This window comes from Piliocolobus tephrosceles, chromosome 1 (genome assembly GCF_002776525.5).
Source record: "Piliocolobus tephrosceles isolate RC106 chromosome 1, ASM277652v3, whole genome shotgun sequence".
In the NCBI taxonomy this organism is placed as follows: Eukaryota; Metazoa; Chordata; class Mammalia; order Primates; family Cercopithecidae; genus Piliocolobus; species Piliocolobus tephrosceles.
Window position 1 is genome coordinate 6,452,432 of NC_045434.1, and position 18,478 is coordinate 6,470,909.

Below are 18,478 nucleotides of genomic sequence, written 5' to 3' on the forward strand. Positions count from 1 at the left end.
AGTATAGATGAATATAACAAAATTATCTGCAAGAGACCTAATACAATAAAACCAGCAAAATTTTACTTAAATATGTAGCATTTTTGTAACATATCACCTCTATGTACCATAATGTAACTATATCTACTTACTTCAAATGCAAGAAAAGAGATGTCACAACTACCTCATTCTTATGCATTCATTTTTTTCTGAAAATAACAGCGTAAGACACATGTGGCATTGATGCTTTCAATTTTAATTTCACAGATGAAAGAACTTGGTGTCATCTTCTACAACTGCAGCTGCCTGGTCCTAGACTTACAAAGGATATTTGCTCTATATAGTTCATTAAAATTCAAAAGCAGAGTGCCTCAAACCTGGTCCAAAAGACTCTATGGAGTCTATGACAATGAAAAGAAATTGCAACTTCAGTTGAATGAAACCAAATCTCAAGCATTTGTATCGGTGAGTTGTTTTCCCTTTCTCCTCCCCTTCTCCTTCTTCCTCCAAAGGCTCTTTATTAAGTTGGAATGTTTAAGTGTGATCTTGTATTGGGCAAAAATGAATTACAGTGGTTCTGTCCCATAACGTGAAGAGTTAAAATGTGTCTACCCTTATGCACAATCGTACCCTCAAACATAATAAATCTTGATAATCATTCCTTGTGTCAGATACCTTGAGTAATCTGATTTGATTCCCTCAATCGCCCTGTAAGCTAGGTATGGGGTTGTGACCATTTTGTAAATGAAGGTATCGACCTTACCTACTAGCAAAAAACCCCTCAGATGGGACATGCCAAGAGAGGTGCCAGTACCCAGCTCTTCCAACACCAGAGCCTATTAGCCTATTTTCAATGCCCTTCATTGATTTTTCAGACTTGTTTTTAGCAGAACCCTTTGATGAGACAAATCTGAGGGAATCTCAGTGTATAGATCAGACAAAAGCAGAGATGCTGTACCTGGTTAGGGCAAGGGGGCAAGAGGCTCACACAACAGGACAGTGCTCCCTGAACAGCTTCGGGCCTCTGACTCTGCTGAGAACCATTAGCCACACCCTCCACCCACCCTCACCTTCCCAGTCCACCGCCCAGCTGGGCACATGCCACAGCTATCCAGAGATGTTACTGGAAAGGGGCAACGTAAATATCTGGGCCTACAGTCCTAGCCCTCAAACTGTAGTACAGTAGATCTTCAATGACATTGTTTTGTTCAATGCCCATTCATTATCATGTTGATAAGAAAAAAAAAAAAATTGATTTCTGGCTGGGGCCACTGGGTGTGTGGAGTTTGCACATTCTCCACCTGTCTGTGTTGGTTTTTGCTGGGAACTCCTGTTTCCTCCCACATCTCAAAACTGTGCAAGTGAAACGAACTGGTAGATCTGTGTGGTCCCAGTGTGAGCGAGTGTGAGTGCCCTGGGATGGGATGTCATCCTGTCCATGGGGCTCCCGGCTGCGAGGGGCTCCAGCCACCCATGACCCTGAACTGGAGTAAGAGGGTAAATAATTATTTTACTTGTTTTTATTAGTCTTTCTTAAATGTATGTATAGCTCACATTTGTTTCAGTGTTTAATATTCAAAGTGTTTTGGTCTTTAGAATTTTGATGCTGTTTTTGTGACCAGAAATAAGCCATAGCAACTTAATTCTCATTTATATTAATTAGCCTATGGTAAAATTGTTTTCATCATACATCAGTTCACTTAAAGTCTTAGTATTCAATAACCTGTTGACGTCATTAAGTGAGGACTTACTGTACTTAAAAATTGGCTAGGGGCTGGGCACGGTGGCTCACGCCTGTAATCCCAGCACTTTGAGAGGCCGAGGTAGGTGGATTACAAGGTCAGGAGATCGAGACCATCCTGGAAAACATGGTGAAACCCCAACTCTACTAAAAATACAAAAAAGAATTAGCCAGGCATGGTGGTGCGCACCTGTAGTCCCAGCTACCTGGGAGGCTGAGGCAGGAGAATGGCGTGAACCCGAGAGGCGGAACTTGCAGTGAGCCAAGATTGCACCACTGCACTCCAGCCTGAGTGACAGAGGGAGACTCCATCTCAAAATAAATTAATTAATTAATTAATTAATTAATTGGCTAGGAAGCCTGTTTACAGTACAGATTTACAGTGTCCCCTGTCCCCACCCAGGATCTTATCCACTGGATCTGAGATGAGATCTTAGAATTTTTATTTGAAGCAAGCTTCTGAAATTCTCCTGATGTTCAGATCAACTTCTCTAAGTAATGCTCCCAATTTAATATTGCTATTTCGACCTTGGTTGATATCAGTGCTTTTAGGCCAACAACTTTTATGCCACTAAACAGCATTTTATTGAAGATAAATTAAAGTGAATTTTATCCTTTTTGCCTGTTCAGATGAAAGCCCCAGCAGAAAATTTAGAAGTGTAACAATGGAAAGAAAAGACAAAGTCCAAGTTGTCTTAAATAACAAATTCGCATAAATGTGAAGAGCAGAAAATAGACTATGAAGGATGTTGATCAGCTAGAACTAAAATAACTTTTTTGTGTGGAGGAGGTCAAGAATGGAGTAGCAAGTAGCATATTATAGGGCATTTTACTAACAAAATATAAATTATATAGACATTTTCAATTCATCTCAAGATGACCCTATAAGACCAGGAGGCCAAGGAGAATTCCCAATGTGCAATAGAAAATTTGTCAAGGAACCTTTAATCCAGAGGGCCGCAGAGTGACATTACATACCAAGCATGGATCACTTGATCAGGTCCAGTAGAAAAACAAATTGGAAACGGCAAAAAACAGATGAATTAATGAACAAATTTTGAATAATCACTGGATTTTGAATTTACAGTTTCAACCTTGGAGATAATATGGTTGTTGCATACATTTACAGACTAACCCTTACACAGGGAGAGTCAGTTTTTGTTGATTCTAAAGTTAACGTATTTCCCAGAGAGAGTGGTCTCAGGCCTTTAGTAAAATCTACTACAATTCAATACCTTTGTTATCTTCTAGGGCAAATTCATAAGTGGCTTTTTCTTAAAGAGTTCACCACAAAATGAGTTGTGAGACATTTCTTTGGGTAGTTTTTTAAACTATATAATAGCTTTTCTTTTTTTTATTATTATACTTTAAGTTCTAGGATACATGTGCACAACATGCAGGTTTGTTACATATGTATACATGTGCCATGCTGGTGCACTGCACCCATTAACTCATCATTTACATTAGGTATATCTCCTAATGCTATCCCTCCCCCATCTCCCCACCCCATGACAGGCCCTGGTGTGTGGGTGTGTGATGTTCCCCTTCCTGTGTCCAGGTGTTCTCATTGTTCAATTCCCACCTATGAGTGAGAACATGCGGTGTTTGGTTTTCTGTCCTTGCGATAGTTTGCTGAGAATGATGGTTTCCGGCTTCATCCATGTCCCTACAAAGGACATAAACTCCTCCTTTTTCATGGCTGCATAGTATTCCGTGGTGTACATGTGCCACATTTTCTTAATCCAGTCTATCATTGATGGGCATTTGGGTTGGTTACAAGTCTTTGCTATTGTGAATAGTGCCACAATAAACATACGTGTGCATGTGTCTTTATAGCAGCATGATTTATAACCCTTTGGGTATATCACCAGTAATGGGATGGCTGGGTCAAATGGTATTTCTAGTTTACTTTCTATTTTTAATTTCCTGTTTTATTTTCTATTTTTTAATAATATCAAGCCTGCCTTTGAGTTTCAATTCAACAGATATTGACTGAACACCATTTCTGGAGAGGTATAAGATCTTACAGGTATAAAAACAGTCAGAAAACCCTGCAATTGGAATTGGTATCATTCAGACAGAGTTCCCAGAACTCCCTTCTATTATAACATTTATCACATTTTTTTTTAGAACTGTTGATTTATAATCATCTTTCCCACCATTTCATTAGACTCTGAAGATCATCTCCTATTAATATAGTCGCTTCATCACTGGCATTCCCAGCACTTCGCTTGGTGCTGGCTAAAAGCAGCCATAAATGTTGGGTAGGTTTTATTAGTAGTAATATTAATAGAAAGCTGCAGAATGCATGCAGTTTTCTCAGTAATCTATGCCAGACAAATGCCAAGACAAATTTAATTCAATATGTTTGTTGTATCTTAAAATAGTATATTTTTATAAGCTGATTGTCTCAAGACTAAGTTGAACACATACTTAAACAGTATTTGAAGACCTTTGTAACCATTCTCCAAGTTAGATTTTAGATAATTGATAACTTAGCATAATTAGATATCAATTTTAACTTATGATGCAAATATAGATTATTTCCAATTTTTTCCCAGAACACAGATAGGCACTTAGATTTAACTGTGTGACTTCTAGTAACTTGAGCCAGATAATTCTAATTTTCTTTCATTTCCCATTGAAATTGGAGGATGGGAACAATAGTTGGCTGTTTCTGTCTTGTAGATTTCTTTTTGGAGTCTTTAAGCTTAAGCAATTGCTTTCCAAGATAAAAGATTTGTTCCAGGTCTGTTTTTATTGATCTAGATGTTAGACAGATTTCACTTCTTGTTTACTATTCAGTTAATTCACCTATCAGTCATGTGTACTGAGATATATTTAGTGAGTGAGGGCTGGCATTAAATAGAACTTGATGCTGTTATGGAAAAATATCACCTCACATTCCCCTTTAGAACCTTCTGTGTATATTGTTAATTGATTTAACAGCATTACAGAGATGTAATTTACACACCATAAAATTTACCCTTTTAAAGTATACAATTCAGGCCGGGCATGGTGGCTCACACCTGTAATCCCTGCACTTTGAGAGGCCAAGGCTGGCTGATCACTTGAGCTGCTGACCTCAAGACCAACCTTGCTAACATGGTGAAACCCCATCTCTACTAAACATACAAAAAATAAAAAAATAAAAGTAATAAAAATTAAAAAATAAAAATAATTAAAATTTTAAAATGAAGTATACAATTTAGTGGAGTTGAGTATAGTCACAGTTTTGCAACCATTTCTACAATCTAATTTTAGAACTTTTTTTCACCACAAAGAAAAAACCCCATACTGATTAGCAGTCACTATTTTCCCTTCTGTCAGTCCCTGGCACCCACCAATCTACTTTTTCTTTATGGGCCTGCCTTCTTCTGGATGTTTTATATAAATAGAATCATACACTGTGTAGCTTTTTTGTGATTGCTTCTTTCACCTAACATAATGCTTTCAAGGTTTATCCATATTGTAGCATGGACCAATACTGCCTTTATTCTTTTTTATGGCTAAATAATTCTATTGTATGGATGTGCCATACTTTGTTTACCCATCTATCAACTGATGGGCATTTGTATTACTACTATTTCTTGGCTTTTGTAAATAGTGCTGCTATAAATATTCGTGTACAGGTTTTTATGTGAATAGCTGTTTGTAATTCGAGTTTGTATATAGGAGTGGATTTACTGGATAATGTGGTAACTCTATGTTGAACATTTAGAGAAACTACCAAACTGTTTGCCAAATTGGTGGCACCATTTTCTAATCCCACCAGCAACATATGAGAGTTTTGCTTTCTCCACATCCTTGGCAACACTTGTTATTTTCGGTCTTATTTTAGCTCTGCTAGAGGGTATAAAATGTAATCTTATTTTTGTTTTGATTTAAATCTTTTAACATGCTTATTGGCCATTTGTATCTCTTCTTTGGAGAAGAGATACAAATATCTATGAAATATGAAATATTTTGCCCATGTAAATTAGGTTATTTAAAAATTTGTGTTATCAGAGTTCTTTATACAGTCTGTACACAAGTCCCTTAAGCAGAAATGTGATTTTTTATAGAGACAAGGTCTATGTTGTTGGGGTTGGCCTAAAATTCCTGGATTCAGGTGTCTGGTTTAAATATATGATTTGCCAATATTTTATTTCTTTCATTCCATGGGTTGTCTTTTCATATTTAATGATATTTGAACATATATATTCTACAAATAGAGTATATACTTTTTCAAAACCACGAAACTGTTAATAAAACAATTAAAAACCTGCTAAGGTCTGTACAAGGTGATTATATAATGAGTATGCAAAATAAGTTACAATCAATATGGCACCTGTTGATCTAAGAGACAAACCCAGATTAAACTAGAAGTCAGGCCCCTCAAGAGCTCTTGACTGGTAAAAGATTGCCACAGAGCTGGAATACTGAAGAGGATCTGTATTTTCCCTCTCCTTCTACTTTATTATAGAACAAAAAAGTGCACAGCACAAGGCTCAGAAAATTAATTCAGGAGTGATGAGAGGGAAACTTAGCCCTCTCTTTAATTAAACAGTTGGAACTAGTTAACTTCCTCTGCCAGCTCATTCTTTTGTGTTATTGTTTATTCATTTCTATTCTGGGCAAACATTTTAAAGCCACTTTTAAAGGTAGAAGACTCTAGAACACATAGCCGAGTACCACCCAGCCCGCAGGTGCATGGGGACTGATACAAATAATTATGCATTTCCTTCACAAACACATGGAGTTGGAGCACCTGCCATTGTGTCAGGCAGTGGGAACACAGGAAGCAATAGGGCAGGTAAGTGCTTATAAAGATCTGTTGATGCAGGTTTGGAAATACCCAGGTTGAAGCAACAGACTCCCACAGACAAACCTCCAACGTTTATGCATTTATGAAGCACTTTCACATTCGTTCCACAAGTATGTATTGAGCATGTAATATGTGCATGGCACAAGATGCCAGAGATACGCAACCAGGCAGCTCACAGCAAGTGGCTAAACACATAGATGAATGCAATTCCATGTAACATGCACTAGAATGAAGCTCCACAAAGCAGGGATATTGTCTTGGTCACTGATATATGTCCCTTTCCTAGACCAGAGCCTGGGAATATTTGCTGATTGGATGAAAGCTCTCACAGAAGAGGGACATGGAACCCAGCCAGCGAACAGGCCATTCATTTATTTGAGTTGCAAGGCAAACCAGTGTGAAATGTGTGTTATTGTCATTAACCCCATTAGGAAACAGAGGCTCAAAAAGTGTAAGGGACACACCAAGATGCCCCAGGTTCTAAGTGCTGGAGTCTGGCCTGTATCACCAAAGCCCATGCTCTTTCCTCTAAATTATGGCCACAGTGTCCATACTTGTAAGATAATAGCAAGGGTAAAAAGACCACAAACAACTCTGCCTACATTTCTTCCTCCCCAAAACCAAAATCTGGTTTTGGAACAAGCAGTGAAATTCAGGGAGTTCCTAACTGAAACACAAATGTGAGCGTTTGGACACATTTCAGAGTTAGCCTAAGCGCCCATCTGGAGCAAACACCTCCAGCTTCTCCACATTAACCAAAGAACCTTTAGGCCGGGCGCGGTGGCTCAAGCCTGTAATCCCAGCACTTTGGGAGGCCGAGACGGGCGGATCACGAGGTCAGGAGATCGAGACCATCCTGGCTAACATGGTGAAACCCCGTCTTTACTAAAAAATACAAAATACTAGCCAGGCGAGGTGGCGGGGGCCTGTAGTCCCAGCTACCGGGGAGGCTGAGGCAGGAGAATGGCGGGAACCCGGGAGGCGGAGCTTGCAGTGAGCTGAGATCCGGCCACAGCACTCCAGCCTGGGCGACAGAGCGAGACTCCGTCTCAAAACACCAAAAAAAAAAAAAAAAAAAAAAAAAAAAAAAAAAAAAAAAACCTTTAAAGCAGAGCCAACAGGCTAAGGGAATTAAATAATTTGAATATTTTTAATGGCATAGGAAAATGTGTAACATACAATCCCTAAAATCCACTGAACTGTACACTTAAAAATGGTAAAGAAGAAAAAGCAAAAGAAATAAATAATATGGGAGTACAGGGTTAGGAAAAGCAACCTTTGGAGATTAAGAAACAACTTCACTGTTGGGTGTGGTGGCTCATGCCTGTAATCCCAGCACTTTGGGAGGCTGAGGCAGGTGGATCATGAGGTCAGGTAGTCAAGACCAGCCTGGCCAAGATGGTGAAACCCCATCTCTACTAAAATGTGAAAATTAACCAGGTGTAGTGGCGGGTGCCTATAATCCCAGCTACTCGGGAGGCTGAGGCAATAGAATTGCTTGAACCCGGGAGGTGGAGGTTGCAGTGAGCTGAGATCGTGCCACTGCAGTCCAGCCTTGCTCCAACAGAGCAAGACTCCATTAAAAAAAAAAAAATTAATGGAGGAGATCACAGTTGAGCTGGAATTTAGAGAACAGAATTAGTGTAGGACTTTGATAGACAAAAATAAAGACACATCAGCCAGAGAAGCCGGCATGAGCAGAGATGCCCGGAGTCAGACATGATCAGGGCACAGCTGTGGACTGGTAATTACTTGCATTTGGGGTCACAGACAGGATGGGAGTTGGCAAATGAAGGAGACAGAGACACAGGACTATGGATATACCCCTCCCAATGAGTTGAAGCTGGATTCTGAGAAACCAGGAGTCAGTTCATCCTGGGAGTGATGTATATTTGTTTTTAAACATCCTAGAGATAAGCCAATTAGTTAGAAAGATGTTAGAACATCCCTGCAAGCAGCACTAGTGCCTGAGTGAGGGAAACTTAGTGAGTGATCAAGAGTAAGAGGAGGGACAGACCCCAGGAAACCCTGCAGAGGCACAGGCTTTCTGTCTTGGTGACAGATGGAGTATCTGTATATCCGTGTGCTGATGACAGAGGAGTGTAGGACTACCTTTAAAAAACAGAATTGAAGTTCATCCTCATTCCAAAAGAAAAAAATAAACGATTAAAAACTCAACCTGTAAAGAAAATATGGTACATATATACCATGGAATACTACGCAACCATAAACAAGAATAAAATCATGTCTTTTGCAGCAACATGGGTGCAGCTAGGGGCCATTATTCTAAGCAAATCAATGCAGGAACAGAAAACCAAATGCCATGTTCTCACTTATAAGTGGGAGTTAACATTGGGTACTCATGGACAAAGAGATGGCAGCACTAAACACTGAGGACCACTAGCATGGGGGGAATGAAGGGGACACGGGTGAAAAACTGTTGAGTACTATTCTCACTACCTGGGTCATGGGATCAGTTGTGCCTCAGACCTCAGCATCATGCAGTATATATCCATGTAACAAACCTGCACCTGTACCCCCTGAATCTAAAATAAAAGTTGAAATTGTTTCTTGAAAAATCAACCCATCTTGCTCATGATCAGCTGCCAAGAGGGCTTTCTGTGTGAGGAAACCTGGAAGGTGTGTGATCCTCAGCATGCTCCTTCCTTACCCCTATGCCCCTCCTAAGGTGGGCATCCAGTCCAACAGCTCCATCTCACAAACTTCTAAGCTGGGGTGGGGACTCCTACTGTGCAGTGTAGGGAGTTGTTCCAGACGTAATTGGTGAGGAGGAACTCTGACCGCCCAATACTACCGTTCATTCCAGGCAGTTCCAAAAATCTGTTTATTCAGCCTTTTGGTATTAAACATCCTGGCATTATTTATGCCCCCATTATAATGCCCCTGGCATTATTTATGTGATACTTGTCACAGTGTATTGCTTGTCAAAGGAAAACAGGAACTATGAGAAACATTATTTTTAGTCCTGTCCAGTGGAAAAATGAGAAAACCAAGCACATCTTTCCTTTTCTACAGAAACTGCATCTACAAACACTGTATTTTTTATAAAATGAAAACCCCCTCAAGCAACATGAGAAAAATGCCTCAAGCAGAATTTGCCTCTTTTTTTCATTTTGCTTAAATCTCTCCGAACGTCCTTCTTCTCTGGCTCTCCTGCTGAATTTGGGCATCTTAGTAGCTCCCTCAGATTTTCCTGCACTGTTATCGATGACCTTTTCTCAACGATCAACACTTCTCCTAACTCACTGAAAGATTTTGGAGAAAAGAAAAAAACTCCAAGATGTTTCAGTTTGTTTTTGTTTAGATTTTGAGATTGAAACATTGTCATGCCCACATCATCACATTTCAGGTGAAATGAAAATGCTGGAGTAAATGGCTTGCTATGTGCAGTGTGCGTGCGTGTAATAGTAGCACCTGAGAAAATTATAGCTATGTATGACAGAATTGTGTAAGGTTGGAGGTGGAGTGCTCCTCCAAAAAGAAGTGTGTGCACAGAAAGCAAGAATTCTCTCCTAAGTAAAAAGTAAAACAGAGAATACTTTCCCAGAGACTGGGAAAAGAGGGGATGGGGAAAGATTTGTTAATGGATATAGAAATAACAGCAAGATGGGAAGAGTAAGTTCCATTGTTCTATAGCAGTGGTCCTCAACCTTTTTGGCACCACGGACTGGTTTCATGGAAGACGGATTTTCCATGGACCAGGGTCAGCAGGGATGCTTTTGGGATGATCAAAGGGCATTACATTTATTGTGCACTTCCTTTTTTTCTTTCTTCTTTTGAGACAGCATCTTGCTCTGTTGCCCAGGCTGGAGTGCAGTGGTGCGATCTCGGCTCACTGCAACCTCTGCCTCCCGGGTTCAAGCGATTCTCAACATGCCCAGCTAATTTTTTGTATTTTTAGTAGGGATGGGGTTTCACCATGTTGGCCAGGCTGGTCTTGAACTCCTGACCTCAAGTGATCCGGCCACCTTGGGCTCCCAAAGTGCTGGGATTACAGGCTTGAGCTACCACCCCTGGCTGTGCACTTTATTTCTATTACTATTACATTGTAATATATAATGAAATAATTATACAACTCACTACATTGTTGAGTAAGTGAGAGCCCCGAGTCGTTTTTGTGCAACTAGATGGTTCCCTCTGGGGGTGATGGCAGGCAGTGACAGATCATCAGGCGTTAGAATCTCTAAGGAGATCGCACAACCTAGATCCCTCCCATGTGCAGTTCACAGTAGGGCTCACGCTCCTATGAGAATCTAACGCCCCCACTGGTCTGACAGGAGGCGGAGCTCAGGCGGTGATGCGAGCAAGGGAGTGGCTGTAAATACAGACAAAGCTTTGCTTGCCTGTCTTTCACCTGCTCTGCGGCCCAGCACTGGTCCCTGGCCTGGGGAATGGAGACCCTTGTTCTATAGGACCGTAGTTAACTATGACTATACTTAATGATATATTAGTTTCAGATAGTTAGAAGGAAGATATTGAATGTTTCCAATACAAATAAATGATAAAGTTTGAGATGACAGATATGCTAATTACTATCTCATCACTATACATTATATGAATCATGTCACTATGTACCCCATAAATATATACAATTATGTATCAATTACAATTTTTAATACATAAAAATTGAAAATCAAAATGTGTCAGATAATGAAAGAATTCTCTCCAAAACAGACTTGAGACCCATCCCACCACACTTTGATCTTTATTCAACTTTGATAAGATTAAAAATATCTTTGTCTAATTTGATGAAGCAGAAATTAGGTTGGCAAAAATATAGTTATAAGTCAAGGTCCGTGGGAACAAAGGAAATAAAGAAATCCCCGGCTGCCAAACAGTAGTACACTAAAAGCTTGGCTTTTGTGTCTTCACAGAATTCTCCAAAACTCTTTTGCCCTAAAAACAGAAGTTTTGACATAGATGCCATCTACAGCGTGATAGATGACGCCAAGCAGTATGTGTACATCGCTGTGATGGACTACCTGCCTATCTCCAGCACAAGCACCAAAAGGTCAGTGAATGCCCAGCCTCCGGTTAGAACCCAGTCCCTAAGACCAGGCACTAAACTGGGCACCACAGGAGAAGCCAGCCTGGAAATGGAGATGCCATTGGGTTGCCTTAGGAAGAGGACACCATTCAATGCTCTTTAGTGTACATTGGCGATTTACTCATTATGGACCTCTTCCTAAAGTGTGTCCATTTTAAAGGCTTAGGGTCTCACCCTACAGAAGTACCTCAGTACTTTACATTATGGAAATGAGAGTAACTTTCGAAAGACAATTAGGTTGCTCTCAACTTGAAAATTATTTGAAAGGATAAAAGATAAAATATTATATGAAAAAAATTATCATTTGAAAATTATTAACAAGGATATACCTGAAAAGGGTGTATTGAAACCGAGTAGTCTTGCCAGACTTTCCTTAAAGGAAGCATTGTTGTTTTATATTCACAGCAGTCTTCATTTAATGCCAAATTCTCATAATATCTTCTCAATGTAAAGGAGAAAGTGGCCAGGTGCAGTGGCTCATGCCTGTAATCACAGCACTTTGGGAGGCCGAGGCGGGCGGATCACGAGGTCAGGAAATCGAGACCATCCTGGCTAACATGGTGAAACCCTGTCTCTACTAGAAATACAAAAACAAAATTAGCCAGGTATGGTAGTGGGTGCCTGTAGTACCAGCTACTTGGGAGGCTGAGGTGGGAGAATGGCGTGAACTAGGGAGGTGGAGTTTGCAGTGAGTCGAGATCGCACCACTGCACTCCCGCCTGGGCGACAGATAGAGACTCCATCTCAAAAAAAAAAGAGAGAAACTTATATATGTTCTCAGTCAATCCATCCTTCTCTGTGAAAAGAGAACAGTTTAAAAATGCAGTGCTTTTCAATAATTCATCATTGTTCAAGCATGCAAACATGGAATAAATTCAGGGGTGGAATTTATGACAAACTCTTTGGAAAATCATTGCATGCATAAATGCATGGTCATGCTTAGGTATTTCCACTTTTGCTTTCTTGCTGGGAATGCAGAGGTGCTTGAATAATTACTTTGATCCAGGAAATGTTTTCAAAGTGCATATTTTTGGGAGTGTGACCCAAGGCCTTTTTAATTTGGAATTAGTTTCAAAATAACCTTTTACTGACGCTAAATGATTAAGTATGCCCTGTATTGCTTGAATAATTTTTACATCACCAACCCTACATAATGCATAATATGTAGCTTCTTTGTGCAAATAACCATAGGATTACAGAAAGAGTCTTCCTCCAAGAAAATGATTGTTTCTTATAACAGTTAGTAGAAAAGCACTTTTAGCTGCAAGATGCATTTATTTAAACACTTTTATTTTAAAATATTGTGCATCTTTACAAAAATTAGCTGGGTGTGGTGCGCACGTCTGTAATCCCAGCTACTCAGGTGGCTGAGGCAGGAGAATCGCTTGAACCCAGGAGGTAGAGGTTGCAGTGAGCCAAGATCACATCACTGTACTCCAGCCTGGGCAACAGAGTGAGACTCCATCTCAATACACACACACACACACACACACACACACACAAAGAGCATCCTTTGGACATTCATGGATTTTCTTCCCGACACACTTCCACACCTTTTCTATCCCTCCTTTTTATTTTTCCTCCCTTTGTTGTTCACTTGGTTTTAGATTTAGTTTTAGATTTTACCTCTACTTTGGGAACATTTCAAAACATAATAGGGGTGTTACCTGATTTTCCTGTTATTGAGAAGGAGAATAAGGTCAAGTTCAGGGAGTTACATGTTAAGATGGCATAATGATTTCTCAGGATTGACAACACCTTTGTTCCATGAAGTTCTATGAACAAAATTGAGATTCTTTACGGTGAAGGGGTAAATAATTAGCATGGAGGATCTAAAATATTTTAGAAATCCAGAGAAAATGAAAAGAATGTTAAAGAATCAAAGGCTCACTTGAAATTTTGCGTTTTGGTTATGAATCTACCATTGTAGCTATAAATGAAACTTCTTTTACTGTATTTTTAAAATGTTAAACCTATAAATGCTTTTAACTTTCTAAATTGAAAGATCATCAAAGAGATGTAAGTAGTTGTCCAAGCGTTAAGATTATGATTAAATTCTTCTCAATCAGATAAATTAATTATTTGTATAAATTCAGACTGGTTACTCATCTTCATCTAGTCCCGGAAAAGCTTTTCAGGAGTGAATCCAACTTTAATAAATAGGTAAATACTATCAAATTTCAGTATGTTAATGGAATTAAGCGTTCAGACTTAACTTTTAGTCTATATATTGCCAAACATCCAAATGAAAGAGAAAAAAATCATACACTCTCAAATCAGAAATGATTAACAGCATGTATAAAAAACACACACTATTATTTAGCCATAGTGTTAGAAATAACTTCTACTTTTCAAGATAGTAGGAAGGGAATGGAGCAATGTTCTGTGACTAAATAAATCCTACAGTAAAAATTCAGAAGCCGGCCAGGCACAGTGGCTCACGCCTGTAATCCCACCACTCTGGGAGGCCGAGGTGGGCGGATCACCTGAGGTCAGGAGTTACAGACTCCTGACCCAACCAACCAACATGGTGAAACCCCATCTCTACTAAAAGTACAAAAATTAGCTGGGCATGGTGGCAGGCACCTGTAATCCCAGCTACTTGGGAGACTGAGGCAGGAGAATCACTTACCTGGGAAGCCAAGGTTACAGTGAGCCGAGATCATGCCATTGCACTCCAGCCTGGGCAACAAGAGTGAAACTCCGTTTAAAAAGAAAAAAAAAAAAAAATTCAGAAGCCCTATTTCATTTCTTCCTGATCTAGCAATCAAGCTCTCTTTCTTAAGCAAGTCACTTCATTATTTAGGTCTCAGTTTGGAGTTGTTCATTATTTATTTCTTCAGTCACATAAAATATATCTTTCACAAGGAAATCAGTAAGTGTGTAAAGGAATAATAAAAATGTAGCCTGATGAGTCTTTCAAGTATTAATGCTTTTTATGTGTTCATTCAACTTTTGTGTGTGTGTGTGTGTGTGTGTGTGAGACAGAGTTTTACTCTTGTCACCCAGGCTGAGTGCAATGGCAAGATCTCAGCTCACTGCAACCTCTGCCTCCCAGCCTCCCAGGTTCAGGTGATTCTCCTGCCTCAGCCTCCCGAGTAGCTGGGACTACAGGCACATGCCACCACACTGGGCTAATTTTAGTATTTTTAGTAGAGACGGGGTTTCACCACGTTGGCCAGGCTGGCCTCGAACTCCTGACCTCAGGTGATGCACCTGCCTCGGCTTCCCAAATGCTAGGATTACAGGCGTGAGCCACAGTGCCCGGCCTCATTCAACAAATATTTATTGAGCACTGTGACTAGTGATTAAAGCAGGAACAGCATATGATCTCAACCTCCATCTAACAGGACAGGAAAGAGACTATTAGAACAGAGGTGTGACTGGTACAGTCAATGTCTATAGAGAATATTACAGACGCTAGGTGAAAGAGCCCCCGCGGTGCAGCTTCAGGGTTAGAAGAAGCCCATTGGAGGAGATGCTCACTGACTTACAATTCAAAACATTGTTTCTCTGCAAAAATGTCTTGAAAAAAAAATTTTTTTTAATCAGGAATTTGTCAGAAAAGGGTGAAAAATTTTCCCAGTGGAAGGGACAGCATGAGCCAAGTTTCAGATGGAGAAAAAAAGAGCTCAAGGTAAAGTGGTGAGAGATCTAATTGGAGAGGGGGCAAGGGCCAGAAACCAGAGATCCCAACCACTGGGGCAGTCTTGTGACTTCGTGGCGGTTCCACTTTATGGATTTTTGTGGAGGGGTGGGTTTTTTTTTGTTTTGTTTTGTTTTTGTTTGAGATGGAGTCTTACTCTGTCACCCAGGCTGGAGTGCAGTGGCACGATCTCGGCTCACTGTAACATCCACCTCCTGGGTTCAAGTGATTCTCCTGCCTCAGCTTCCCAAGTAGCTGGAACTACAGGCACACACCACCATGTCTGGCTAATTTTTGTATTTTTATTAGAGATAGGGTTTCACCATGTTGGCCATGCTGGTCTCAAACTCCTGACCCCAAGTGATCCACGCACCTTGGCCTCCCAAAGCGCCGGGATGACAGGTGTAAGCCACCGCACCGGCCCCACTGTTTTAATTCAAGAAGTAGCCTCACCAGGTCTGCTTTAGATGATCACTGTGTTGGTCATCGAGGAAGTATCTGACTGGAGGCAGAGAAACCAAGTTCGAGCAGAAGGCTGAGATGGTCTTTCCTGTAGTCCTCAGCCTCATGGGTATAAAACCAGGCAAAGAGAACTGTACTGTGGATCCAGGATCTAGACTTTTGCCAAGAGCAAGAGGAAGGTAGAGAGGCAAGTATTATTCAAGTGATCAGAACTGAGATGAGGCTGGGCAGGCAAGGGAGACAAGAGAGGCTGACGGACCGGGCAGCCTGCATGTGATGAAAGAGTGATTAAGAGAGTGGGGAATCAGGACGGGAGGCCTTTAGAGGTGCAATGATCATGACACTGGCAAGCTACAGTTTCAAATAATATATCATTAGTTCAAATACTGAATTGGCCCAGAATTAGGGTAAGAGTTTGATGAGTAAACAAAAGGTCTACAAATGTCAGGGCCGAGGGGAGGGAGGGTGATTTAAGTCTTGGTCCTTAAGACAGGAAAGCTTTTGTTTTAACATAAGAATTAAATGACAGTTCTGGAAGTGACGGTGTGTGTTGGGGGCCGGCAGAGGCAGAGTAGGAGGCTGCCCAACATCGTAAACCAAGCGGCCAGGTCATGGTAGAAGATGCACGCAGGATTTCAGGAGAAGCTGCGACCTCAGGGAAGAATCAGGATTGAGTTAAGGCAAAGGCTTAAGGATTCAGAGAAAAGGCCGAGCCTGCTGGGGAAACTTTGCCTGTTGGAAGATTCCAAAAGCCCTACAGAAAACGTGGAAGGCAGGGCAGTAGTGGGAGTCTTGGTCAGGAGAGACCACGGCAAGGACAGTCGGGAATTGAAAGTGTGGGGAAGCTCAGATGACCAGAGCAGAAGTTCATTTCGGGGACAGTCACCAAAGAGAGGTTTTAGTGGCATTTGGGGACTGAGGGGGTGCTCAGGGTTCCTAACTGGAATTCTATTGGATCATTGTTCTTAGTGGACTGAGGCCCAGGTAGCATCAGAGATGTAGTAAAGGTGGCCTGTGGTGGCAATCAGCCTGTCCTCACCCCAGCCCACACAGCCCAAGGACCTGGTGGTAGGAAACCTCCTTTTAGGCATGGGCAGGTCCCAGCAAATCATCATTTCTTGGTGCCTAAGCTAAGAGGCTTGTATGTTTTTCAACCTCTCCGATGAGGTTGTTTATATATTACAGGATAAAGTAATGATTAGAGTAATATCAATGTTCTGTGCTGTCTAGTAAACTACTTTACTATTTGGATATGATTTCTGCAGGACTTACTGGCCAGACTTGGATGCAAAAATAAGAGAAGCATTGGTTTTACGAAGCGTTAGAGTTCGACTCCTTATAAGCTTCTGGAAGGAAACTGATCCCCTTACATTTAACTTTATTTCATCTCTCAAAGCGATTTGCACTGAAATAGCCAACTGCAGTTTGAAAGTCGTAAGTACTATGTTGACTGTGTTATTAAATAAAAAGTGAATACCCTCTGCATATGTGTGAAAGCTGCAAGCATACACCTACGTGTAAACTTCCAGTGAGAGCCAGGATGACAATCCTCAAAAAGCACGTTAATTTTTTCAAAACAATCGCATACAAAAAAAGGAGAGTAGAGTTCACGTTTCCTGATACCTTCTCTGTCCAGCCCTCTTCTCACTTCCTGTTGCATCCTTTCCATTTTCTTTTTTTCTTTTCTTTTTTTTTTTTTCTTGAGACAGGGTTTTGCTCTGTCACCAGGCTGGAGTGCAGTAGCACAATCCCGGCTCACTGCAGCCTTAACTCCCAGGCTTAGCTAATTTTGCATTTTTTGTACAGATGGGGCTTCAACATGTTGCCCAGGCTGGTCTTGAACTCCTGGGCTCAAGCAATCTGCCCACCTTGGCCTTCCAAAGTGCTGGGACTACCGACATGAGCCACTGCACCTGGCCCTCTCTATTTTGCTTGAACTACCCCATTCACCTACTGTTCTTTTTTGTAAGACTGTGACCAATAGAGCACTGGCGCATGCACCAGCACAGACTCCCCCAGCCCAGAGGCCTCCTAGTCTGGGTCCCCATGCTTGCCGCAGGTCCCTTGGGCCACATACTAATCCACCTCTGGAGACCTTGAGGGAGGTAAGATTGGGAATTGGGAATATATCTGAAATGTACTAATTCTCTAGCTCGTCTTTGACTCTACGCCAATCCTCATCGCCCTCTTCCTCCACTCCAGACTTGGTGCGAGCTATTCCCTCTGCCTACAACACTCTTCTTCTCCATGTTTACCCACCTCATAACCACTAATCCTTTAGGTCTCAGTTTTCCTCAACTCCCATGCAGTCACTCAACAAACACACACTGAGAATCTGGACTGTGGCAGGCTCTCTCCTAGGTAACCAAGCTGCATCCCTTGATTTAGGGACCCAGGGTATCAAGGGCTCTGCAATTAACTTTGACACGTGGCTTCCATGATCGCCCTGACCTTGAATATCCCAAGGCCAGACAGGAGAAGAGCAAAACTGGAGGGCTGTGTGAGAGGCACTTTTGGATTAGGCCTGGAGGTAGGGAACGTCCCTTTAGCCTTCATTCCACTGCCTGGATAGCTTTCACATGGCCATGTCTAATAGCCAGCGAGGCTTATGAGCGTGTTCAGAAAGTCAGCTGTGTTTCCAGGGTGACAAAGGAACAGGTTTGTGAATCATCATGATCTGAAGTTCCTGGTACACAGGATCCATTTCACTCGTCTTCCCTCGTAGAGAACCCTCATTCCCACCTCCCACAAGGGAGAAAACGCGAAGTTTCACGC

The 18,478-nt window shown here is 41.3% G+C and overlaps 1 protein-coding gene across 3 annotated transcripts in view; it reads left to right on the forward strand.

Moving 5' to 3' along the window:
- PLD5 (phospholipase D family member 5) overlaps positions 1-18,478 on the forward strand; it is a 422,250-nt gene that overhangs the window by 388,159 nt on the left and 15,613 nt on the right. For all 3 annotated transcript variants that reach the window (XM_023216268.1, XM_023216269.1, XM_023216270.2), the window contains 3 exons: positions 247-444; positions 11,423-11,559; positions 16,969-17,137. In XM_023216268.1, coding sequence (XP_023072036.1) covers positions 247-444; positions 11,423-11,559; positions 16,969-17,137 — 504 coding nt within the window. The remainder of the gene's footprint in view (positions 1-246; positions 445-11,422; positions 11,560-16,968; positions 17,138-18,478) is intronic.